General features: G+C 40.9%; 5 protein-coding genes across 17 annotated transcripts; 2 read left to right on the top strand and 3 right to left on the bottom strand.

Moving 5' to 3' along the window:
* Positions 1-2: 2 nt before the first annotated feature.
* Positions 3-10,571, bottom strand: LOC105699733 (oxysterol-binding protein-related protein 8). 8 transcript variants are annotated; one of them, XM_012424951.2, is made up of 18 exons: positions 10,439-10,571; positions 9,486-9,635; positions 7,431-7,562; positions 6,861-6,916; positions 6,566-6,796; positions 6,350-6,494; positions 6,006-6,224; positions 5,234-5,394; positions 4,990-5,168; positions 4,721-4,898; positions 4,529-4,625; positions 4,250-4,446; positions 4,022-4,147; positions 3,623-3,871; positions 3,101-3,268; positions 2,495-2,670; positions 2,094-2,330; positions 3-1,978 (listed from the first exon to the last, which is right to left on the bottom strand). In XM_012424951.2, coding segments are annotated over exons 1-18 (2,817 nt in total). In that variant the 5' UTR covers positions 10,554-10,571; the 3' UTR covers positions 3-1,977. The 8 variants fall into 8 exon arrangements, with proteins under 8 accessions (XP_012280374.1, XP_012280375.1, XP_012280376.1 ...); XM_012424952.2 differs by lacking the exon at positions 10,439-10,571 and adding an exon at positions 10,179-10,355; XM_012424953.2 differs by lacking the exon at positions 10,439-10,571 and adding an exon at positions 9,739-10,315.
* A 76-nt stretch (positions 10,572-10,647) lies between these two features.
* On the top strand, positions 10,648-12,745 carry LOC105699736 (delta(3,5)-Delta(2,4)-dienoyl-CoA isomerase, mitochondrial). Of its 3 annotated transcripts, none has more exons than XM_012424970.2 (7): positions 10,648-10,845; positions 11,220-11,367; positions 11,481-11,569; positions 11,650-11,777; positions 11,864-12,144; positions 12,295-12,421; positions 12,502-12,745. In XM_012424970.2, the coding sequence occupies exons 2-7, from the start codon at positions 11,267-11,269 to the stop codon at positions 12,598-12,600; spliced, it is 825 nt and encodes a 274-aa protein (XP_012280393.1). In that variant the 5' UTR covers positions 10,648-10,845; positions 11,220-11,266; the 3' UTR covers positions 12,601-12,745. The 3 variants fall into 3 exon arrangements, with proteins under 3 accessions (XP_012280393.1, XP_012280390.1, XP_012280391.1); XM_012424967.2 differs by having other exon boundaries at positions 10,648-10,990; XM_012424968.2 differs by having other exon boundaries at positions 10,648-10,990; positions 11,206-11,367.
* Positions 12,688-13,389, bottom strand: LOC105699738 (EF-hand calcium-binding domain-containing protein 2-like). Its single transcript, XM_023434379.1, has 4 exons — positions 13,293-13,389; positions 13,068-13,182; positions 12,747-12,957; positions 12,688-12,705 (listed from the first exon to the last, which is right to left on the bottom strand). Exons 1-4 carry the CDS (start codon positions 13,387-13,389, stop codon positions 12,688-12,690), a joined length of 441 nt encoding a protein of 146 aa, XP_023290147.1.
* A 118-nt stretch (positions 13,390-13,507) lies between these two features.
* On the bottom strand, positions 13,508-19,868 carry LOC105699732 (cleavage and polyadenylation specificity factor subunit 1). 2 transcript variants are annotated; one of them, XM_012424948.2, is made up of 21 exons: positions 19,700-19,868; positions 19,413-19,627; positions 18,989-19,299; positions 18,651-18,901; positions 18,374-18,555; positions 17,973-18,257; positions 17,735-17,908; positions 17,519-17,656; positions 17,255-17,404; positions 16,958-17,119; positions 16,621-16,856; positions 16,339-16,549; positions 16,093-16,259; positions 15,762-16,005; positions 15,489-15,674; positions 15,161-15,409; positions 14,940-15,092; positions 14,673-14,849; positions 14,305-14,578; positions 14,049-14,178; positions 13,508-13,920 (listed from the first exon to the last, which is right to left on the bottom strand). In XM_012424948.2, the coding sequence occupies exons 1-21, from the start codon at positions 19,866-19,868 to the stop codon at positions 13,734-13,736; spliced, it is 4,251 nt and encodes a 1,416-aa protein (XP_012280371.1). In that variant the 3' UTR covers positions 13,508-13,733. The 2 variants fall into 2 exon arrangements, with proteins under 2 accessions (XP_012280371.1, XP_012280373.1); XM_012424950.2 differs by having other exon boundaries at positions 13,778-13,920; positions 14,049-14,162.
* Positions 19,869-20,365: 497 nt separating this feature from the next.
* LOC105699735 (etoposide-induced protein 2.4 homolog) lies at positions 20,366-22,773 on the top strand. 3 transcript variants are annotated; one of them, XM_012424965.2, is made up of 6 exons: positions 20,366-20,508; positions 21,232-21,410; positions 21,473-21,728; positions 21,859-22,202; positions 22,283-22,357; positions 22,513-22,600. In XM_012424965.2, the coding sequence occupies exons 1-6, from the start codon at positions 20,494-20,496 to the stop codon at positions 22,598-22,600; spliced, it is 957 nt and encodes a 318-aa protein (XP_012280388.1). In that variant the 5' UTR covers positions 20,366-20,493. The 3 variants fall into 3 exon arrangements, with proteins under 3 accessions (XP_012280388.1, XP_012280387.1, XP_012280389.1); XM_012424964.2 differs by lacking the exon at positions 20,366-20,508 and adding an exon at positions 20,720-20,838 and having other exon boundaries at positions 22,513-22,773; XM_012424966.2 differs by lacking the exon at positions 20,366-20,508 and adding an exon at positions 20,848-21,080.
* The last annotated feature ends 261 nt before the right edge of the window (positions 22,774-23,034 follow it).

Below are 23,034 nucleotides of genomic sequence, written 5' to 3'. Positions count from 1 at the left end.
TATTTAAAAGAAGCGTAACTTTATTACAGGTTCAAAATTGTTTACACAATATGGAAATTAAGGAAAAAGCTTATGTACTTGCTGAAATTAGATATGTACATCGACATAAAGTTAACAAGGTAACATGGCACGTTTATACAGGATACCTGTCCATAAGATACACATGAGTGTATACAGTACGGCTGACCAGTTTGTTAGATACTAGCTACCGATGGTGCAGCAGATCTTGCACCGTAAATTGCACGGAATTGCACTGATGTAATATTTGAGTTAAAGAAACTTCGTGGATCTGGTGAAAAACAGCGGAATGTATTTTAATTTTATGTTTCGATATCAACTACCCAAAGGCATTTAATTTAAAATACAACTACTGCCGAAGCCCACGGTCATGAGAATTGTTCCGCTTATATAAATATATTTTTTACTCGTTAATATTCTGCTATAACTGCCGTGTTCGTTACATCTATAGGCAGTAGCTGCCTGTACTAAAATACAATCGTATATCTACAACTATACGTAATAATCTTAACGAACACCTCTTCTAATCGTCGTAGCCGTCATCCGCAGAAACTATATTAAAAAAAGTAACAGTAGTAAATGGTTCTAATATAGAAACGATAATTTAAGTAATTTAATGTACAAGTTAGAGGTATTGGGGTAAGAGGTGGAAAGTGACGAAGTATCGTAGCCACATCTTTTATCCAGATTTTCGTGCAAAATCAAACTAACACCCTCACTTATTAAGGAAATTCCCCGCGGATCGAAATTCGTCGCAAAATAAACACGTTGAGATGTTTTACATATGAATGGATACCAGTATGCCATTTATTCGTAAACCAAAGTCAGATAACAAGACATTGACGAAATCCAAGCTCATACGTATCAAGATATCCACGGCATTTTAAGGTGATGATGTTTTTAACGTCACATCACCCGTGACATGGTACGAGAAAATTCAAGATCCAAATTAATATCAAAATGATAACCAAACAACAGTTTATAATACATCATTTCCGCAAAGCAACTAATGTTGATGTTTGGCGAGATAAATATCCACCATATTATTAAAGAAATTGATACAAATAAGTGCCTATATTATTGATATTTATATAGACGTATTCCTCGTATCAATTAATGGATTATATCAATATTTTGCTTCGTTTTAAGTTACAGACTGGTTGTTTGTGTAAAGTACTCGCGATTTATGATGCACAAAACCTAATGACTAAACAAATTGTTTGGACAACATTTGCATCAGATTCTATTAATTCGTAATATTGTCTTGTAAAGATTAAATGTTTCCGTTGCAAACATTCCATCAACTTTTAAAACTAACACTGAGAGTGATTTAATGAACAAAAGTACTGAAGATAAAACTGAATCGAAATGTACAAGGTATCGATAAGCTGCAGGTATGCATTAGTTAAATCTGATATTTCACAATAAACCTTCTAAAAATTCTTTCCCATATAATACCCCAGACACGCGATGACGATGAGATTCTCCGTTGTTATAAAAACATAGCAGAAGACCTTACGAGAATAAGCCAGTGCGCCACGTTTCTTTAAACGTACGAAGTTGGTATATATTTTATATTAGATATAAATGACTACGAGCCAGTACCGTTGCTTCTTTCCGATCAACTATTTAAGTTGTATTAAATTATTTTAGGACTTACGTAACATTGGGTGCATTCGATAAATACTATTTACAATTATCACTGAATGTAGCTCGAATGCCCGGAACGTGCAATGGTATCATTGTAGGCGCGATAAATAATGATAATAAGAATAACAATATGCCATAGTGCGCATTTCTGTTGCCTATGTACATTCAACGTTAAGATTCAGCCCAAAGTATACGACCAATACTTTTATCACTTACGCGATAAGTAGCGATCTATTCGTTTATTTGGTGCTCGTAGAGATGCGTTGCTTGGTTAATTGCATTTAACCTATCGGGATGGGATTACACGGATCTGTTGAAAAGTAACGTAATATTGCATGTATGCCCATGAATCGGTCTATTTAAAACGATACCTTGCAGAGATTATGCAAATATTTTACCATGATTATATAATGCAGGTTACTTACCATAAACCTTTTGTAACGCCGGTTTCGCTGCCCCAAAATTTCGATATAAATTGGACGAAGAATACGGCAATAATAACGATAATGGTATCGAAGATATTTCGGGTCAAGCCTACCCCGCTTTGTTCTTTCAAATCTCGTTGTCTTATCGCAAGCTGTTCCAATAATCGCTGCATTCGATTGAGCTTCTCGCCGTGATCTATCATTCGATTTTCCATTTCCTTGATGTAATTAATGATTCTAAAGTAAACACGTTATGTAATTTAGTAACGACTAAAAACGATGTAAATCTGCTTTACGTCGATTACGAATTGATACACCAGTGATACCGGCCAATCGATTGAGGAAAAAAAAAAGCGTTGCATTTCAAGACAAAAGACGTTTAAATATGCATAGAATTTTACCGGGCAGATGGACGTCTTCGTTTGCCTATCGACTGACTCGAGTCGGAGTGCAACTCTGCCGACGAACTTCCAGAGTCGTGAGCTGTTTCCGTCAGCGGCAAATTCGAAGTCAGCTGCTGTTTCGACGACTTCAACACCGAAAGCGAGGAACGTGATTCAGCTTGAAGCAAAGGTATCTGAAACAAATTTAATAGTCAATTCATTTTATTTACATCAGAGTGATATGCAGAATCGAATACATGTTCGAAACGATATAAATTATAGAAACAAAGTGTAAGCTATTGTACAGATTGTCATAAATTTTATCTCGCCATATCTTACGATAGGGACATTTTCGCGTCCAGTTTAATTACCAATTTAACGCTCCCAATTATAAAAGAACGATATAAGTTTTAGTGAACGCGTCGTTACCCTGCACAATGTATCCAGGCAGTTTCACATCGATGCCATTGATACAGGTACAATTGCATGTCCCCCGTACGACAATTGAACGAAAACCGAACACAATCGGACGATCGATAACGTCGACACCGAGAATACTCTTTCTCGATTCGTGATCTGTGAACGAAAGGTATCTACGGGATTGCTCTTTCGATCATCTTGTACCTGTGTTTGCGGTTCTGTTGCGACAATGCTACCAGTACGCATTATTGGCGTCTTGTGCCTGGTCTTCGTTCGAACTACGTAGTCCTGCTCGTACTGCACAACATCATTTCTGGGATCCCAGGGTCGAATGTCAGCGTGGCGATATACCCAGTTTCCAGTGATGATATCCTATAGTCAAGAAAAACAAATTATATTAACTCTCGGTGATATTACTTAAACGAATGGTAAGATCAGTTTAGTTTATAGTAGGGCAAGCGCGTGATACGTAGCTGGACCTAATTATCCCTCTACCGTTTGTTCCGTTCGTTTACTTTTCTACCACTTCTTCCGTATCAATGTATGATTATTCGCTGCACACGAATAAACGGAGATAGTTAATTTTTAATCAAACCATACATATTCATGCCAGGAGCAAGAGCGGAAACGTAAGCATGCCCTGGGGGCTAATCGACGTCCATTATTTAAAAAACTTAAGAAATTCTAATAAATCGGTTTGATCGTTATCAAATGATGGAAAATAACCTGCACAAAATGCTTGGGGGTCCATTCCTGGCCACCGAGTTTTCGGTCTCTGGCTCGATCCCGTTGAGCCTCTTCGAGGCGTGTTTTAGCTTCGGTAGCGGCTATCTGATCGTCTCTATTAATGGCTTGCGTAACCGATAACCACAACTTTTCGCTCTCCCATGGTCCTTGATGGTCCAAAGGAACCGTGAATTTTTTTAACCTCTTTTTACGCACCTCGGCCGTTGGATTGAAGAACACGCTTTCTTGCTGCAAGAAGAATTGTACGAACAAAGGTAAGGTACTCACCGTTTTATACCGTGCGCATATCCAACCGAATAGTAAACATTTCGTTTACGCATTGGCACTATTCTTTTCCATATAATGTTAAATTACGATTTTTGTGGTACCACTACTTACTCCAGTTCTTTTATCGGTAATCATGATTTGTCCATCCCAATACCCGGATATCGTGGCAAGAGTCTCCTTTCCAAGCCGTATTTTACCTACAACTTGATTCATTTGCTCCGACCCACCTAAAAACGGCTGGAACAAAAATATAAACAACGTTAAACAAAGTCTAATGTCACGGTATTTTTGCAGATTAGGATGTTACAAAATCATTTGCGTTCGATCGTCGACGCTTACCTTAAGCTTAAATTCTAGCTCGGTTTGATAACCAGTTTTTTCACAGTTTACATTGATTTTGCCCCCTAGTTCCATAGTCAAGGTACCCATGAGGATCCCTTTGCAATGAGCGTAGGGTATCGTCATGGTATAGTCCTCGCCCCTTGGTAGCATCGTCAATACGGCCACACCATCCAACATCGCCGACGTTGAATTGCCTTGAAACGGAATATTAAAAACGAGCGTAATATCATTCGAGTTCGGAGTGCCAAGCACAGTATCCGTAAAATGAACAAGTACCGTAAAACTTTGACTTGGCAACGATCGTAGCGCTAATGGTGAATCCATCTTGTCGATTGGTAACGTAGAATCCTGAAATTGGAGGATGGTGGGATAACTGAAAAAGAAACAAGGAACATTTCGTACCATTTCCCGACGAAAATACGCGTACTATTTTAACAGGGCCGCTTGTATTCCAAGAAATACCGTTACCTGTTCGGCTAGGTAAAACGTGCGCGATCCATTAGGATGCTGCCAGTAACAGCGAAACGTTTCCCCCAAAAGTGGATTATAGGGTTTCTTGAGGCCTTGAGGTTTTTTGTAAAACCCCGATAAATACCATTTAACGACACCCTTCATGCGCGTCAACGCATCGTCTTCCGATACTGCTCTACGCGCGCAGACAATGAATTTTAGTTATACTCGATATCGTGCAACACGTAAGACAAGTCCCGAGTCCCGAGAATAGGAATTAGACTCACTGGGAGAGGAGATCCGCGTGGTAGTAAGAGTCGGCAAGCTTTTCCAAAAACGACCTAGGCTCGAGGATGAACGTCGGAAGGACGACTTTGGAGAGATCCATGCCAGGTCGGACTTGCTTCAGTAGGAACCAAATTAAGGACTTTTGTTCTTCCTGCAGCTCGGCCACCACTTCTCCCGCCTAGAAAAGCAGAGACGGCGTGCATCGAGAAGCTCCGGGACGAGGAGAGACCGCGCGACCCTCACCGTTCCCAGGACCTCGTTCTCGTTGGCGACGTAGGGCGTCTCGTTGATCCTCTCCTCCTCGTCCTCCTCCTCCTTGGCCGAGGGCTCCGACTCGGTGTCCGAGGGGCTGATCTCGGCGTCGACCGCCACCCCGTTCTCCGGCTGGCTGATATCGTCCAGGTCTGTGTGCGAGGTGTATACAGGGTCTAGCGTTACTACGTGACGGGTCTCGTACTCCAGGACATGGATCGAGGGGACGGTCATGCGGCGGGACGAGGACCTCGGGGGAGAAGGCGCCGACTCGACGGAATCCTCGACGGGATCCTCGACGGGATCCTCGACGGGGTCGATGGCCAGCGACGAGGATTCCGCGAGGAGCTGCCTCTCCCAGTAGGCCACCGCGTGGTACAGCTGCTGGAACATCGGGGTCGGGGAGGGACAGACGCTCTTTCGGGCCGAGGGCGAGAGGGGCGGAGGGCACGAGAGCAAGCGCCGCTGGGGCGTCGTCGGCGACCGGGGAGCGTACCGGCTCAGGTGCTCTGACGGCGGCAGCGGGAACGAGAATGCACCTAAACGTTAGTAATCCTCTCCTGACGCCCGTTAGGCGGGGGCGTGGGCGTTAAGGCATCGGCTCTTACGGGGTTAGCCGAGGGAGGAATGATCGTTTCGAAGGGGCGCCAGAACTCGAAACGAGGAAACAACGCGGACGGGCAAAACTTGCAGAATTTGAATGCGCGCGAGGGTCAAAAGAGCGATCGGGTTCGTACGTCTTCGAGTACTCACGCGTACTCACCGTGATCGAAGTGCTTCTCGTAGTCGGCTTCGCTCCATTGCGTTTCGTGCGTGGTCGTCGCATCGTGTTGCGGGGAACGCGGTAGAGCGCTCGTCGATCTTACGATGAGCGAGGAACAACGTAACGACAATTCGAGAGCGTCCAGCCAACATTTCCCGGCTGCCTGAGACGGAGCTCTAAAGATCAGGTACGAAGTCGGCAGTGGTTGCACCACGGCTCCTGGAACGTAACGTCGACGAATTGAACCCACCGAATCGATATCGGCTTCGATCTTCCCGAACACCCACCGGAGGTAGAAAAGGTTTGGACCGACGGATACGATTGTATTAATTTATGAGTCGTACCGATCGCTTCCTTTTCGGGGCCGCGCGGAGCCCAAATCGATTGCTCCAACGGATGAAACAATTTGAAGCAGAAGCCGTCCTTCTTGCTCGGCCGCTCGATCACTTGACACGTGTTGAGCAGCACCGTGCCGACCCAATGATTGCTCTGCGAAACGTGGAATTGCTTTCGATGCCTCGCAGGGCCGTCATTTCGTTAAGGACGTCGGAATGGCTTACCTTTATCTTCGGACTCTTGTACAGCAACAGCAAGCCGGGCTTCAGAATGCACCACAACTTGGTCCAGCTTTTGAGGGTACCTCGAACCTTTAACCAATCGCTCATAACTACTACCGTTGGATCCTTCAGGGAACTCAGAAGCTCGTTCGCCACTCGTTTCTTCTCCATGCGGTAATTCTTCCTCTGCGCCTTGTAGGATTCCTTGCGCGTTAACTTGCAGGTGTCCAACGACTGAAACGTCAAGGTTTGCGGGAGAATCGTATCGTGCGAACGAGGTGCGCCTCGAAGAGATTACCTTGTCCGAAGAATTGTCCAGGACTTTCAAATTGCTCTCGCTCGTCATGGATAGACCTGCGAAGAAAATATTAAACGATCGTTAGCAGCCGGGTCCTACTCGACTAGGTGTCTCGTTTTCGGAAAACTATATTCTCTAAAGGAAGACGACGCGAAACGTCGTCGCGGTCGCGACTCGTTGCGCGAGCAAAAGTGCTCCGGGGTATAGCAGGATATAGCCGCGGTGACGTAATCGCGACCGCTCGCGTATTAATTATCCCGCGAACAAAAACCTCGCGATCGTCCGCGAGTCCCGGCGAGTCCCGGCGAGTCCCCGACACGGGCTTTCCGATACTCGATTTCGCGAACGATAAATCGCTTTATCGAGGTCCGAAGCTGGCGCGCGACGAGTCCCACCCCTCCGTCGAATAAAAGTAAGTCAGGGGAGACCGAGAGAAACGTCCATTGGGACGATTCCGTGACGAGTCTCGAAGGCGAGAGACGGACTCGAATCGACGGGTTTTTGTGTTCGAACCATTATTCGACCGAGAAGCGCGAGGAGGATCGGGGCGGGGGATAAGCAAGTTGATACCTGGGGATGGCGGCGGCGCGCCGGTCATGGCGTTCGCGCTCGTCACGAGAGATTCGGAAGACGGCAATTTCGGCAACCCCGGGGGCTGAGTTTGGCCACTGCCCCGGCGAGATCGTCGGTCGTCGGCTGCCGCTACACGTTACATTACAACGTTAACTACGACCTCTTTCTCCAGGGAGAGATCGTACCCCGGGCCCCCTTTTCTCGAAACCTCGTTTCGACTGCTGCGCGATAATCGTTACTCTTTCCCTCCTTTCTCTGACAAATTTCACCAATTTATTATTTATATCGAGTTCGCTCCACCTCGGAAAGAACAACGTGAGCTCCCGTAAGCTCAACGTAATAATTCGTTTCTAAACGTTTGCCCTCGACGCTTACCTTTCGGGATCGGCCGGAGGTTTCGGCCGTCGACTGTATTCTTTTGCCCATTTAAAGCGTTCGTTTAGCAACTGCTCATTTTCGTGAGCTCGGGAAGCGACCCGCATTAGCGCAAGATTCCAAAGTTCTCGCCCGTCGAGATCGATAGAACCCGGGTTAAGCAGTCGAGTTAAGCAGGCAGAAGGTAAGATCAATCGGCGATTCCTTTGAATGACGCGTACGCTGTTTGGAGCGTCCAAGAGTAATGCTACGTGTCTTTAAACTCAAGCACCACTTCACGCTGAATATGCAATCGATGCAACGTGGAATCCCGATGACGTACCAAATGAAGCGCGGGTATTATCGATCTCTGTTCTAAAAAGCTGCTCGAGGTTGATGGATTAATAATTTACTCGTGCAGGTTGCTTCGAATGCTTCCGCGTTCTTACCTGTCGATCGAGTTGAACGCATTTATTGGACTAAAGGCGCATAAGCGAGGAAGAATGCATCGGATCGGACATCGCGGTGACTACGTAAACATTTTGAAAATACGGCAATCCGTGCTGCTACGCGTATCGAGTCGATGAAGGAATAAAGCGTCTACTGTACGGTACGGTTGCTGGACGCGTGGTATCGCGATAGGGTCCACGTCACTACGGGATGCGGAGAGCTACGCCTTCCGAGCAGGTTGATACGCGGGTAGAGTGGTAAATGTACGTTATGCTAGGATGGGAACGAGTCAAAGACAAAAAGAGACGAAGATCACCCGGACCGGACCTGGTTCGAACACAACGCTTCTACGTGACGATGCGAAGATAAATTACACCGATACGGTCTTATGCAACCGGCGAACGGACACTCGACGCCGTCGTTGCCTCGGATTGGGAAAAGCTTCCACAAAATTCTATGCTGTAGCAATGAATTTAAGCATATGTTTCATGTACCAAGTATTCGGGCTTCTTGGTCGAATCGTCGTTGGCATCGGCCAAAGTTATTTATCGCCCAAAGCTATAAGGTAAATTAATTTAAGACGGATAACTCTAAACGGACGTACATACCGCAATTACGAAATAAACAACGTGGAATCACTTTGAGGTAAGGAGTGCATCGGGTTCAACGGGTACAACGATATGCGTTTCAAACAATGCGCACTTATACCATTTTCCCACGTGGCCACGAAGCTTAGCTAAGACGTTCGACAGGGAAATAACTAAGAATGCAATGCGAACACGATTCTATTCTATGCACGCGCAATTTTTACACACAACGGATACCAAACTAACGTGAAACTTGAATGATAGAAAAAACACGTTCCCCAGGCTTCCGTCGATTACAGTAAATAATCAACCTTATTTACCATAATGCAGCGATATTTCACTTATTTCGTGTAAGTATTTTTATCGGATGCCTTTCTGGAAGATATGCCAAAGCAAAACGTGTTTTCGTCATACAACATTTATTGATATTCGAATCGAGTACAGGTCAAGGAAGAGCCGACGACGCTATAAGTCACGTTATACAAATGTACGTCAAAAGGGAAGATGTGCGGTTTCTAGGTATATAATTTACCATGAACGTATGTTCGTGTTAAATCGTAGCATTCTCCGGCGGTACACGGGGTACCGCCGTAAAATCCGAATCGTTTAATATTATTAAAATCTAAACAAAAAGATAAAAAATGACGACAGGATCACTTACGACTGCTGAGCGAACGACTGACGTTTGGAGGTGTCATAGTTTTAAAGGTTTCCATAGGATTACCACTGGACACAGATTGGGATTCCGACTGAGTTTGTCGGTTGGCATCCGTTCCTGGCACCATGATCGGTTGCGAACTCATGATCGAATCTAAACCATTGAAATCTATGTTTAAGTTAATCCGTTAATAATTCAAAGGGAACATCGTGAAAGCATATAGGTAACGGTAACGTTAAATAATACTCTGACATACGTCGTCGAAGATCGAGTTTTCAATATTTTTAAACACGAGCAAAAGCAATGACAATGGGCGGAAGTCTAAAACAGCGAAGCACGAGTTAGGGCAAGCGAACCAGCTCGGTTATTAAAAGTGATTCAAAGATTGACTCTAGGATGCATTTCGTATCTATAGCATGACATGCGGTATATCGGAGTCAGACATATTTCCTAAATATGGTTAAGCGCGAGTAAATTGACAAGAGAAGTATAAAAGGATTCATCGCCCGATGCCGCGACCACGAGACGCGGCACAGCCAAAAAGAAGACGAATAAGCAAGGAATATCACAGATTCCGTGGGGGTTTCAGGTTTTGGTGCATCGTCCATCTCTTCTGCTGTCTCTTGACGCAACGCGACAGCGTTTTATGTGACTACGTAGTTCGGTAAAATTGTCGATAAAGAGGCTCTGTCCTACCTTAATAAATAAAGCTATGCTATCGATTCGCGTGCCCGTCAAATCCACACCCACTGTCAGTAGAATTTCATAGATCAATTAAAATGGGTTATCGCACTCCGAGACCGCAACGAACCCCTTCTGGTACGATCATCCCTACTATTCTCTGGATTCTTTGCCCCCGCCCGCAACTGCCCGCAACTGCCCGCAACCGTTGGCGACCGCCTGCGACACCGCTGTGAGCGCTGTGAGCGCGCTTGGCTTCATCCGCATGTAGCTACCTGACTGCTGTCGACTTTGGTGAGGTGCAGTGCGGCGTCTCTCGTTGCCAATCTCCGAGCCCGACAATGTGACCGACACTGGCCGACACTGGCCGACACTGGCCGACACGCCCATGGACACGCCGCTGTGACTGGGCGCAACTCACGCTTCGCTCTGTACATACTTTCCTTCGTTTTCGCGTGCGTTCGCATGTAGCGGTACGTCACGTTAATGTTCATTTTTTTCCGTCCACGGTATTGCAACTCATCTTCGCATTACTTTGCATAAATATTTTTATACTTTATCAAAGAGTTCAGAAGTCCCAGAGACTTCTGAATTCTTTGACTTTATTCACTTTATTTAAAATTCTGCGATTCAGTCACGGAGGAGTGATAACCAAAACAAACGCTATACTACACGGACCAAAGTATTAATCGATAACCCAATCGACAAATTAGTTACAGTTGGACAACCGAACGATATTACCAAGTTTTCTTTGAAACGATTCTGTATTCTCTTTAATATGAATTTAAGTATTTTGAGGCTAGGTCCAGTACTCAAACCTACGTGGCGTAAGACATTTTCTTTATTTTATTAATTGTCAAATAACAGACGTTGATACGAACTCAAAGTATACAAATATTTGTGATAATTCGGCACGCTAACGCTGTAAGGTTTTTAAAATGAACGATCGTTTGGATTAATATTTTTCTTGATCGCTATGATGTGCTTTTTGGTCACATATGTATATTTAATTATCACAAGTACTTTTATTTCGTTACTTAAGAGCGTACATTGCAGAGGCAAGAATAACTTCGATAGGACACGTTAGGAGGAGACAAGATAAAATGTATTCTACGCTAAATGTTTGCATACCCAAGCCTTTTGTATACCAAGTGGAGTTAAATAGACCAAAAAAGCTGAATGCAATGAATAGGGAGATGTGGGAGTACGTATGCTACTACTTTTACTAAATATTTATAACTGAATTTCCCATGATCAAAAATTTGGTACACGATAATCGTTTCACTTGTGTTTTAACTAATTCGAGATGGGTTATAGAGAATTTGGATTGTGCTTCAAAGAATTGGGAAACAATCCAGATTGTAGAGTCATCGTTTTGTCAGCTGCAGGAAACACATTTTGTGCCGGTACGATGTAATTGAGTTTTATGTGAAATTAAAAATATATTATCATAATCTAGAAACAGTAGTACAGTTTCACCTTTTAGGAATTGATCTGCATGACATCTTGGGACTCGGACAGAAACTAGTGGAACAAGAAGACGTTGCTCGGAAATGTAAAGTTTTAGAAAAAGAAATAAAATTATATCAGGATTCGTTTACATCTATGGAGAAGGTAATTTGTCATTTTGTCAATGTTCCTAAGTTTATTGACTGCCTCGTGTAATTATACTTTATTTATTTTTAATTACTTTTTACCAGTGCCAAAAACCTGTGATCGCGGCAGTGCACGGAGCCTGCATAGGGGCAGGAATGGATATGATCTCTGCTGCCGATATTCGATATTGTTCCTCGGATTCATGGTTTCAAATAAAAGAAGTTGTAATAGGAATGGCTGCCGATGTCGGAACCTTGCAGAGATTTCCAAAAATTATAGGTTCCGATAGTCTAGCGAGAGAACTTTCGTTTACAGGCCGCAAGTTTCCTGCTGCCGAGGCATTACAATGTGGCTTTGTGAGTCGAATATGTGACGATGCAGAAAGGTATGTATCTTAAGTATATATGCGTTTAATGGGCGCGATGATAAAGAAAATTAGAATTTTTTCCTGTACAGGTGACTCGTATGTACAGCTCTAAGGCACGGTATATACCTGATTATTTTAAATTAAATATCGTTCAATTTGAAATTGCAGTTTACTAAATGAATCGTTTGCTCTTGCTGAAGATATTGCCAGTAAAAGTCCAGTTGCTGTCCAGGGAACAAAAATTAGCCTCGTATACTCACGTGATCACTCTGTTGAAGAAGGTCTGGAACACATTGTAAGTATATGCCAATGTGTATGTTGGGTTATCAATCAACCTGAAAATGATTGAAATTATATTTATATTTCTTTCAACAGGGTATGCGGAACCAAGTAATGCTGCAGAGCGAAGATTTTATAAATGCGGCAATGGCACAAGCATCTAAAGATAAACCACCAACTTTTGCGAAACTGTAAAAGCTTAAAATCCTTGATAAATATTTTGATAATTTTTTAATAGTTTTTAACCAGAATTGTGATAAAAGGACGATAAATTTGTACTATTCACTTTTTTCTATAAAACTAAGGATTTAATAGAACAGTAAATGGTTTAGTACACTTACGATAAGCAAATGAATGTAATGCTCATAATAGATTCTATTTGTGGCTGCGTCGCAAGCTATAGCCATCATTTCATCAATTTCTTTTCTGGAAAATGGCTCTCCAATTTCCATCATTGCCTTCTCCATAAATTCTCTCGTTACGAACCCACGATTTTCAGGATCCAGCAATTGAAAAGCTTTTAGCAAATCTTCCGGTTCCGATGGCCTAAACCTTAAAGAACGGATACACACGGTCGTTTATCGGTGACTAACGAACAATGTGTCTAAATGGAATAAACAATGAATAATGACTTGCGTTCTCTGATTGCTTTGCACATGTACTCCACAAATCTAGCCTGTGGCACACAATTATTTTCAACATCTTCGACTTCAACTTGTATTTCCTGCAACTCCGCCTCAGTAATGACACACCCTGAAACAGTTTGTTGTATCGGAACTACAATTATTTCGAAATATAGGTTGAGATCATTTGTATAAAGTTGCAAAATCCGAAACACACATTCGGACGTTAAAATTGTTACTTGCCTAATGATCTTATAATCGTACCCAATTCGCGAACGTCAACTTCGTGACTTCTGGCATTGTCAAAGACATCAAATGCCTCCGTTACTCTTTTTTCTAGTAACGTGGACTCCAAAGACATTGTACGTGTAAGGTAAAGAATTATTAGAAAAATAAATTGACTTAAAACAATCGAACAATCTGTTGGACTTGCTCTGTGATGCAAGCCTGGTACACTCAGTTTGATCAATATTCTACAGTTTCGTCGTAATATTTATTATGTAAAATAGTACTCTAACGTATATTACAAGATTCTTACTTCTTACTCGTATAATCTATAGGCTCGTTTTTCTCTTTTATAACGTCATTCCGATTACGCTAATTGTAATGATCCTGGAAGTCTGTACAAACTTTAAACGACACAAAAAGTGGCTTTAATCTATAAGATTCCTCTAAATAGTAAAACCCATTTAGATTATACTGCTCTCAAAAATGTGCAGTCTGTCGATCTATATCTGTCAGATCCTCTATTATCTCTTGGACTCGAGTACCAATTTTTTTGGCCACCTCTGTCTTTTCATTGTACGGCAATTTGATATAGCGCCAAACTAAATCGCCATCGATGATACCTCTTGCTGGATTGCCTTGCATTCGTATGTGGCTCTTGTATGTCCTAAAATGACATTAATTTGTTATCAATTATTGATAACCGATCCCAAGACCTAGATACTCTAGAATTTCCATACTATTCCGTGCTTTTAATTCACCTTTTCCGAGCACAACGCAATCGACCACTCTTACCTGTAAGCTTTCGGATTGAGACCGGCAAATTGAGAACAGTGGCTAACTAAAACATTTTGCAGCATGAGCAGTCTCCTGTAGGTTTTTTCTGGAACTGGAAGAATATACCCCAAACTTCCGTCCAGGGTGGCTGGAATTATTCGACGCATTATTTTATTTGGGAAGGTGCACATTGAATGAGAGGTGGTCAATTTTAATGCAAAGCTTAAAACAGATAATTACTTATTACACATTCATGTGTGCGCACGATACTTACCATACATTGTTACGTGCCTTCTGTCGGCCCCAGGAAAATGTTTTTTTGCATTGGCCGGATCAGTCACTTTGCACTTAATGCGGAAGAAGGTATTTACTTTTTGTCCTAGGTGGAAATCAGCTTTCCTAATTAATTTTTGGCCTCCCAGACTTTCTCTGGATTCGGGTTGATACATGAACAGGGCAATATTACTCTCGCTATCAGCTACAAGAAAACCCAGAGAAGTATTGTCAATTAAATATTCAATAGTATAGACTTCGGTTGGCCTGAAATCCTGCAAAAAAAAAAAAAGGTTGATTTACTTGCATAATTAATTTTTGTATAAACTCAGCTTAATTAATACTACATTCAATTTTATTTCACCATACCCTGCTAACGAGCGAAAGTGTTCGATACTCTTCTTGAAATCGTAACAAACTTATAGATTTGTATACATCAGCTATCAGAATCAAGCTTTTAATACTAAGCATTTGATGTATGTAAATTTGAGTATCGATAAAGGCAACTCCTACAAGGTCATTATCCTTAAGTTGCCAAATATAGATCTGAAAAATAAATATGCTTCCGATTACAAATCCCTGATATATATTCTACTACCACTGCGTCGGTAGTACTTGCAGCCCATTTTCATGTACCTTTTGGCCAACTGCTGAAACTAGAAATCCTGAAACTTGCGTAATAGCCGTTATAGGACCCTTCTGTTCTTTAGCATAAATTTGTTTAAATCTATTCTTTGTTAATGGTTGACCAGGTTCGGGTACAACCTCAATGATATCAAATATAAGTATCTGGAAGAATATGGGAAATAGTGTCAGTTGGCAATATCCGTAATACTAGGAAGCAATTGAAATCGTACCCTTCCTCTGCTGGTAATGTCTTCTCCATAGTTGTAATTGGTACCCAGGACGATATAACCCTTAAGACCAGATCTTGTTCCTTCATAAGCCAAGGAAACATTTTTTAAACAAGTTACATGTTCCCATTGATCCAAGTCGATTTTCGTATTTGGAATAGTTTCCCATGAAACGGGAGAAAATAAAACGATACTGAATTGTTCCTGAGATGGGAAAAGGAACCTGTCTGTTCGTTCTTCTTCGGTGTATTCCTGAAAATACGCGTAATATTTTTTTCACGTTAACTGGAAGACACGCTGAAAAGCTATTACGTTATTGAATCAACGATACCTTATCCTCGCCATTGAACCTATAGTAACTTTTCAGCGGCTCTGCTATACTAGTTATAACACAATAAGTTTTGCTTTCGAGGTGGTAAGTAACAAAGTGTGGAGTACAACGAAGGGGGACTTTCCTAACCGGCCAGGGCGCGTCATACGACAAATGTGTGGGCAAAACACAAATTCTTAATTCCTCCTAGAAACGGAAAGGAACGAAAAATAATTATTATTCTATAAATACAAACAAATGCAAAGCGCTCTCAAACGAAACACAAGTTATCACCTTCCTGTTGAAATATAGAAAACCTTGTGGACAATTGATATTGTTAAATGGAGCAAATGACGTAATAGGTCCGTCAATTCCCATAGGATGAGCACGTAGCTCACCACGACCCGTAAGAAATATCCAATGCGGATAGTCGCCACAAATGAATACTCCGTTGTAACCCGCAATATTACTGAAATATCGCATCATACATATTCGGGTATCACTCAAACGTGGTTCGTCTTCTTCCTTTGGTTTAACTCTATGTTAACAAATATTTTTTATATACGAGTGTTAACAGAGAAATCTCGATAAAATTCCAAAATACGGAGTAGTTTTAGTGCCAAACCTCAATTGTCCAGGTATAATATCGTGATCTAATTTTTTGAATCGCAATTTTAGATGACCCTTTGGATATTTGTATGCCTGATAAATCTGCAATTCAGAATCTAACCGCATCAATAGCATCGGCCTGTTACCGTGATGTCCTAGGGCAACCATTAATATTTCACGAACCTTAGAAACATAATTATTATTACTCTGTTGTAGAATTTTAATAACTTTTCATGTTTACATATATATTTATCATACATACCTGTACCTCTGGATTCGGAATTTCATTAACTTGAACCGATTGAATGGTAGTAGATTCCATGCTATCGTGTAATACATTCTGTCCGTAACCAAAATTGCGTATCAGATATGATAGTCGCAGGTCTGGTAGCGAATAAATCTCTAAAGTGCCGCTGTCTCGATAGACAAGAAGCCAGTACGTGGGTTTCATTTCTTGCAAATGTTTTTGCCACCTGCATTGAACAATTTAATGCCATTACGATGCATGTCTCGATATATTTTATCAAAGCAAACACTATCTTACCAGGGAGATTTTTTCGTAATACCATCGGTAGTTTTAGTCTGAGGAGGGACAGGCATTTGAAACGCGGGCGCATCTCCGTAGAGCAAATCATCCTCATTATCCACGTTTTCGATCGTAGTAAGTTCCTCTACAGTTTTCTCTTCTTCGACAGCATCGTCGTCAGTATCTTCTGGCAAGTACGTTGTGAAAATACCACTTACGTCTCTGTAAGCACAAAGTGCTTCTATTTGGGGACGCTGTAAAATAATGGAAAGTTGGGAAATATTAATGCAGTGTACGTGGCAACGGTTACCTGTTAAATAACCGAAGGGCTATACAAGATATAAAAATGTCGTACGAATAATAAATTAGCAGGGTGCACGTGTAATCGTGCGGTGCCCCTTCCTTCTCTCAGTGTCAGTAACATCACTTGTCCGTCTTCGGTAAGTATTGCAACATACGGATCCGCACAACTTGCATGAACTATCGGACAACCTAAATCCATGGGTATATGTTGAATCTATAAACAGATTCAAACTTAAACAATAGTGTGCAACATCCGAGAAGGTATGGAATGCAATGAGATTATCTGAATATCTTGAGAAAAAGCGCATCAAGATCGAATGTAAAAAAGAAAAATAAAAGAAGTACTTGCCTGATCAATGCCTTGCATAAGACGCACACCCATTTGTGTAACTTGTATTATGTACCGATTTGCACCCAGATTTCCAGCAAAAACAGTGGTACCTTGAGTGCTAAATCCACTCTGATCCACTTCGTTAATTTCTTGTCCAGTTTCTAAGATCTATGTAAATATTAAAGAAGGGGAATTGAGAGACACAAGAGTTCGAATCGCAAAGATACTAATTTTTTTTAAACGATCTAACGTATTCTGACAAAGTTTATGAAAAATGATTACCATTGTAGAATCCTCATGACTTAAAATTAAGAATGCATGAGACCCTTCGGCTTCGGTCTTTGCTTGGTCATCATTGTCTACGGAACCAATGACGGTCCACATGTCTTCGCAACCAGGTAATTCAAAAGTGGTAACAACCTACAAGGATAATACTCAGTTTTCTTCTTTAGTTTGGTCAGTAATGGGGAATTTTTTTTAACCCTCCAAAAGTTTTACCTGTGGACGTATCGAACGTTGTAGGACACACAGTGCACCATTTTTACCGTATCCAGAAGTTGTCACCAACTCGACATCTGGATCCTGATTGTGCGAGAATTCTTCTGATAAAAATGCTGGTTCTCCCATCGACACGTTACCACATGGTCCTATATTCAGCAGGCTGTCGCAAACCTAAGACGAAACAAATTGCTGTACGCTCTATTCTAGCAGCAAATTTTTAAATACTTTCTAGTACCTCAAATATGTAAGAAGTTATTTGTATCGAGGTTTGCGTTTCACTTCCATAAACTTCAAGCTCTTCTGGATCTTTGATGTCTAAGACATCTGAAGCCATCCAATCTCCAAGAAAATCTTGCTTGACTTTTTTGGCAGGAGTCTCGTCACTGTCATTATCATCGATGATAATTTCTCCAGAATTTAAATTCTGTATATTTTCTGGTTCCTTTTCCGTAAATCTCAACAGCAAAGAATTGCCAAGCCGAGAACCGAGAAACAGGTAATTATCTTCACATACACAAACCTGTCAGGACATTAATATTAGAAATACATATAATATACTTATATTACAAATTACAGCATAAAATTCAACTGAAAAAATATTACAACAAAAAAATCTATATTACAAATATTACTTACACATGATGTTAAAACGCTAGCAGCGGCTTTATCAAAATGAAATCCTCTTACTGACCGCATGCTATCAGCAAATAAGGAAAGAACATATAGTTCTCCACTTTTCAAGGATATTACTAAACGATCCGAGGAAATAAATGCAACTTGAGCACCCTCCAAGCTCATTTTCACTCCTTCTTGAGGTTCTAAAATGAAAATGAAAATGGCAGTATAAAGAAAAAATCTTCCCACTCCTTCCTGGACATCAATGATAGTCCATCATATCATTACTTATACTGACTAAGTGGAAAATTCGTGCTCGAGTCCGCCAGACTGTTGAGCGATACTCCATATGGTGGTATACTTTGATTAAGATACACCAAAGAATTTACAGCCATGATGAGTGTCCCACCTAATGGCTTCTTAACTGGCACTGCTTGGTAGCAATCAAATGGCAAATTAGATACTGACCAAATAATGGGATGAACCTTTTGCTGAATGTTCAGTGATATTGCAACCATTGCACAGGTGTCTTGTCGGACTGCAATCCGTCTAAATTATTAACAAGCAGCCAAATTAATCGTCTACATAAAGAAATTGTCATTGATATAGTCTATGCATATGTATTTGAACACGTACCCAGAAAATGTACGCACAGGCTCATATAAAATTAATAATGTTGGTTCATAATATCCATACAAAAACTGCAAATCTATTATGTTATCCATTTTTTCCTCTAAGTTTTTTAAAACAATCATGTACGACGATAAAATAGGAGCTTTATTTGACGAATTCGTCTTTGTGTTTTCAAGTAAGTCTCCATCATCTATGGTTGGATCTCTACGAAATGGTAGCACGACTAGTTTTCTTCCATAAATTAACATAATGGCACATCTGCCTTCCGGATCTACTCTGACAATTGGAATATGATGATGATGTGTCCAGCCATCCTATATATTGAGATATAGTAAATTAGCGATTACTTTAAGATCGAGTTTCAAATAATATACTTTAGTATCATTGTAATATATCCTTCATAATGATTTCAACTTAAATTACTCACTTTCATTTCTTCTTCTTCAAAGTAATGCAAGGAAACCGTGCGAAGATCATGAGTTTCTAAATCATATTCAACTACGGAAAGCTTTGCATCTCGAAAACTCAATAAGAGAGAATCACGGGACGAACCAATCAAGTGAACCGCTTGCATTGACATTATAATTCCATGCAACGTGAATTGGGTTAAACATTCTAGTTTCATTTTTGGTGGCCGACTTTCTGAAAATTTAACACAATTTATTGAAATATACAAATCTATATGGTATTGTTCTTACAGAAATGCAATCGTACCTGCATATTTTTCCCTTCTTGTAGTATCGATGTCTGGTATTAAGCGAAATACTCTTATAATGTTTGCTCCAGCTACAACCAGGCACTTTTCCGATCGGTTGAAGAAATAGCACGTTATTGCATGTTCCACCCCCGTGGCGGGATGCGTACTTTTACAGATTGAATACATTTTCAAGTTGTCAACAAAGCAGGTAAACAGAAGCTCGGGTTATTAGTTGAGGTTAGATTCTTGCCGCTCAGCGCATTATTAATTGCTATAAAAGTATTTTGTACGTTCCGCAGGCAAATTATCGCGATAAACGATTGCTTCCATTATATTCCACCTCATAAGAAATACATTTCCAAAGCCCTTACTTGATTGAAATATCTCTAAATATTCTTTCGAGCTTTCAAAATAACCAATCGCAGCGATTCGCACGTGAAATAGCATGAAACATAACACTTAACCTTCACATGTGATTGTTCCGCGTGTGAATCCGTGTGCATCAGCATGCATTTACATAATTTACGTAGCTTTTTACAGTAAATTACTAGGTATTTTATGTGACGAATTTTGTACGAGCCGTAAATTACTTGAAAACGGAACTGTATGTTTCTGCAGTTCCTGTATGTGCATACAGACCTGTAGAACCATGCGAGAAGGAAGGAGATTCTCGACCGTTTTCATAGTTTATGCTCGAGTCAATAAACGTCCCTTATCTGTTTCGCGGGATAACTGAAACAGAGATAATTAAATACCTTTCCTATAACTTTCACACGTTCAATTTGGTCGTTATGTTTTAGAATATTAAAGTATGCGTAACATCGCGGTAAGTACTAATTAAATTGAATCAGTACATTAGAGTGAAAACGTCCCTAACCATAAAACACTTATATCTGTGTGTTCTTTATGTAAATGTTAGCTTTTACATTAGTGATTTTTTTTTCGTGAGTTTCACTCCTAGTTTATATTTCACAATATTTCTTTGAGACACATGACAATGCTTTGGATAGCATGTACATTTACATTTATTTTTAACCATTGCTCAGCCACAACCAAGTTTACAGAACCTTGTCCATTGGTACATGCAATTAGACGCAAAAGTAAAGTTACAAGTAGAGCGTGGTATTAAAGTCACCTCATGGCCACATGGATTCGGGTTTGTACACATATTTGTTCCAAACGCATGCCCGAATCAACATTGCAATAATTTCCATTGTAGATTAAAAAGTCTTAAGATAATAAAACGTGATATTTACCTGAATAACAATAATTCAGTTTTCTTGCTCGAGCATTTATTATTATACACACGATATAGGTCATTGATATTTTATGAAATAGTTTCCTAAACTCTACCAATATCAAGTATTATGTAATATCCAAGGTAAAACTATGAGAATGGTATGTACTTTGCTCATGTCTTAGACGGCATAATATTCTGTGATTTAAATACTTAAATATCAACCTTGCATCAAAGATGCTGCATCGTATCTGATTAATGTATTTATTTTTCTATAATTGATTACCGTATAAACTATATTTTTGCGTTTAGGGGATATTGAATGCAATGTATCAAGGATTTATGGACAGTTTAAGGGGTGGAATGGTTCTTTTTTATATGGACAAGCACATCAATCAAAGAGAATCAAAAAGAATTTCAACGAGTGCCGAACTTCGTAGGAGAGAATCGGTTGCTCACCACAGTCCCAGCAAGCAATCGAAACAACAGAGGTAATGCACCAACTAATGGCATTTATAACTCATTTTCCTCCTTTACAACATACAAATTTCAGGGAATCAAAAATATTAAAGCGAATGGTACAGTGTTGTGCATTAAATGGTGGAATCTTTTGGCTCAGTATCTTGGTCTTTGAATATGGTCTGCTGCCATTTCTGAAATACATCCTCACCATCATATTTGGTCATTCTTCCGGTGTCGGCACGGTCGTATGGTCATGGATGCGACCCGTTTTATCATTCACATTTGGAACCATGTGGGTGTTGCCTCTTTTCTTACTGAGTAGGATAGTCAACAGTTTATGGTTTCAGGTGTGTATCTCCTTTGTAATACACGATAACAATAATTAGCATTAGACCCTAATATCCTGCAATCCTCTACGATTAATACGGAAGCCAATATAAATACTTTTCCCGTCTTGATTTTGTATTAACTATACAGGATATAGCGGATAGCGCATACAGATACAGACAGGGTAGACCGTTTCTCTTGTCAAGTATGAGCAAGCTGGTAGCCGATACATTTTTTAATGTATTGGTTCAGGCATTGTTTCTCGGTCAGGGAATGCTAATATCGAAGGTGCCGTTACCCCCTGTCGGAGATATCCTTGCTCTGTTGCACATGTGTCTTCTTTATGCTCTCTATGCGTTTGAATATAAATGGTTCAACATGGGATGGGAACTGCACAGGCGATTGACTTTCATTGAGGGCAATTGGCCTTATTTTATTGGATTCGGCATGCCACTTGCTGTACTCACGCAACTGCCCGATTCCTATGTTATAAGGTAACTTATTTTCAAGATACGTCCTTTTGCGCGGTTGCGCGGAATGGTGATATATTTTGACCGCGGCATTGTTATTTCAGTGGATGTGTCTTTTCGATATTGTTTCCACTGTTCATTGTCAGTGGCAACGAGGCGGAACCAATCACCGGAGTGTGGTACGTACTCTTACCCTTACCCCTACCTTCGTTCCTTTGACTGCAAAGCGAACGTCCGCTTAAGTCAATTTCTCGCAATGCATGTTGAACCTTCGGAACAATTTCGTTTGTACCGCGTTACTTTCGTTATCCGTTGCTTCTTCGACATGTTACAGTGACTGCCCACTCAAGTTATTTTCTCCAGTTATCGTGATTGCGAATACGCTTTTCAATAAGACCATCGGCCCCGTTCACAGAAGATGACACGGGGGATTGGCGGAAGTTACGATTACGAGATGCCACCACAAAAGTTAATAGCTCGGTGCTGCTTCAAATGTCTTACGAGTACATTAACGCATTATCCTACGACAAGATTTTGTATGTTTTACAGCATGGTTTGACCTTTCGATTAAATCACCATATTGTTGAGAAAGTCATCGATGCGTAGGTTCTTCGAATGTGGAATCCTCGATTTATAATTTTAAATCCAAGAGAGAGACTTTGATTTACCGATAACGAGTAATCGACTCGAGCAATAACTGATTTGAAAGTATCTTACTTGCTTCGATAAACACGTAGTACCATTTGTACCTATTTATCAAAGAAAACACTTTATTATAGGAACGTATATTGTAATTATAATAANGGGGGGGGGGGGGGGGCAATGATCGTTGACCGAACGACACGACGTGATAGAA

Source organism: Orussus abietinus, unplaced genomic scaffold (genome assembly GCF_000612105.2).
Source record: "Orussus abietinus isolate OABI.00-Male unplaced genomic scaffold, Oabi_2.0 scaffold10, whole genome shotgun sequence".
In the NCBI taxonomy this organism is placed as follows: Eukaryota; Metazoa; Arthropoda; class Insecta; order Hymenoptera; family Orussidae; genus Orussus; species Orussus abietinus.
The sequence above is the reverse complement of the archived record's forward strand: the minus strand, read 5'-3'. Positions and strand labels throughout refer to the sequence as shown.

What these genes read in the sequence shown, in the direction of transcription:
- LOC105699732 (XM_012424948.2), bottom strand. Translation starts at nt 19,868, where the DNA reads ATGTATTCAATCTGTAAAAGTACGCATCCCGCCACGGGGGTGGAACAT. An exon ending in CTAGCGTTTTAACATCATGT is followed by an intron (nt 18,258 to 18,373) that starts GTAAGTAATATT and finishes ATGTCCTGACAG; the next exon opens with GTTTGTGTATGTGAAGATAA. An exon ending in GTCATGAGGATTCTACAATG is followed by an intron (nt 17,405 to 17,518) that starts GTAATCATTTTT and finishes ATATTTACATAG; the next exon opens with ATCTTAGAAACTGGACAAGA.
- LOC105699733 (XM_012424951.2), bottom strand. Translation starts at nt 10,553, where the DNA reads ATGGGCGTGTCGGCCAGTGTCGGCCAGTGTCGGCCAGTGTCGGTCACA. An exon ending in CCCCCAAGCATTTTGTGCAG is followed by an intron (nt 3,269 to 3,622) that starts GTTATTTTCCAT and finishes TCTTGACTATAG; the next exon opens with GATATCATCACTGGAAACTG. An exon ending in CAACAGAACCGCAAACACAG is followed by an intron (nt 2,671 to 3,100) that starts GTACAAGATGAT and finishes AATTTGTTTCAG; the next exon opens with ATACCTTTGCTTCAAGCTGA.
- LOC105699736 (XM_012424967.2), top strand. Translation starts at nt 10,942, where the DNA reads ATGAATTTAAGTATTTTGAGGCTAGGTCCAGTACTCAAACCTACGTGG. An exon ending in CGTTTACATCTATGGAGAAG is followed by an intron (nt 11,778 to 11,863) that starts GTAATTTGTCAT and finishes ACTTTTTACCAG; the next exon opens with TGCCAAAAACCTGTGATCGC. An exon ending in ATATGTGACGATGCAGAAAG is followed by an intron (nt 12,145 to 12,294) that starts GTATGTATCTTA and finishes TTGAAATTGCAG; the next exon opens with TTTACTAAATGAATCGTTTG.
- LOC105699738 (XM_023434379.1), bottom strand. Translation starts at nt 13,389, where the DNA reads ATGTCTTTGGAGTCCACGTTACTAGAAAAAAGAGTAACGGAGGCATTT. An exon ending in AGTTGACGTTCGCGAATTGG is followed by an intron (nt 13,183 to 13,292) that starts GTACGATTATAA and finishes AAATAATTGTAG; the next exon opens with TTCCGATACAACAAACTGTT. An exon ending in CCACAGGCTAGATTTGTGGA is followed by an intron (nt 12,958 to 13,067) that starts GTACATGTGCAA and finishes CCGTTCTTTAAG; the next exon opens with GTTTAGGCCATCGGAACCGG.
- LOC105699735 (XM_012424964.2), top strand. An exon ending in AAGCAATCGAAACAACAGAG is followed by an intron (nt 21,411 to 21,472) that starts GTAATGCACCAA and finishes TACAAATTTCAG; the next exon opens with GGAATCAAAAATATTAAAGC. An exon ending in CCCGATTCCTATGTTATAAG is followed by an intron (nt 22,203 to 22,282) that starts GTAACTTATTTT and finishes TTGTTATTTCAG; the next exon opens with TGGATGTGTCTTTTCGATAT.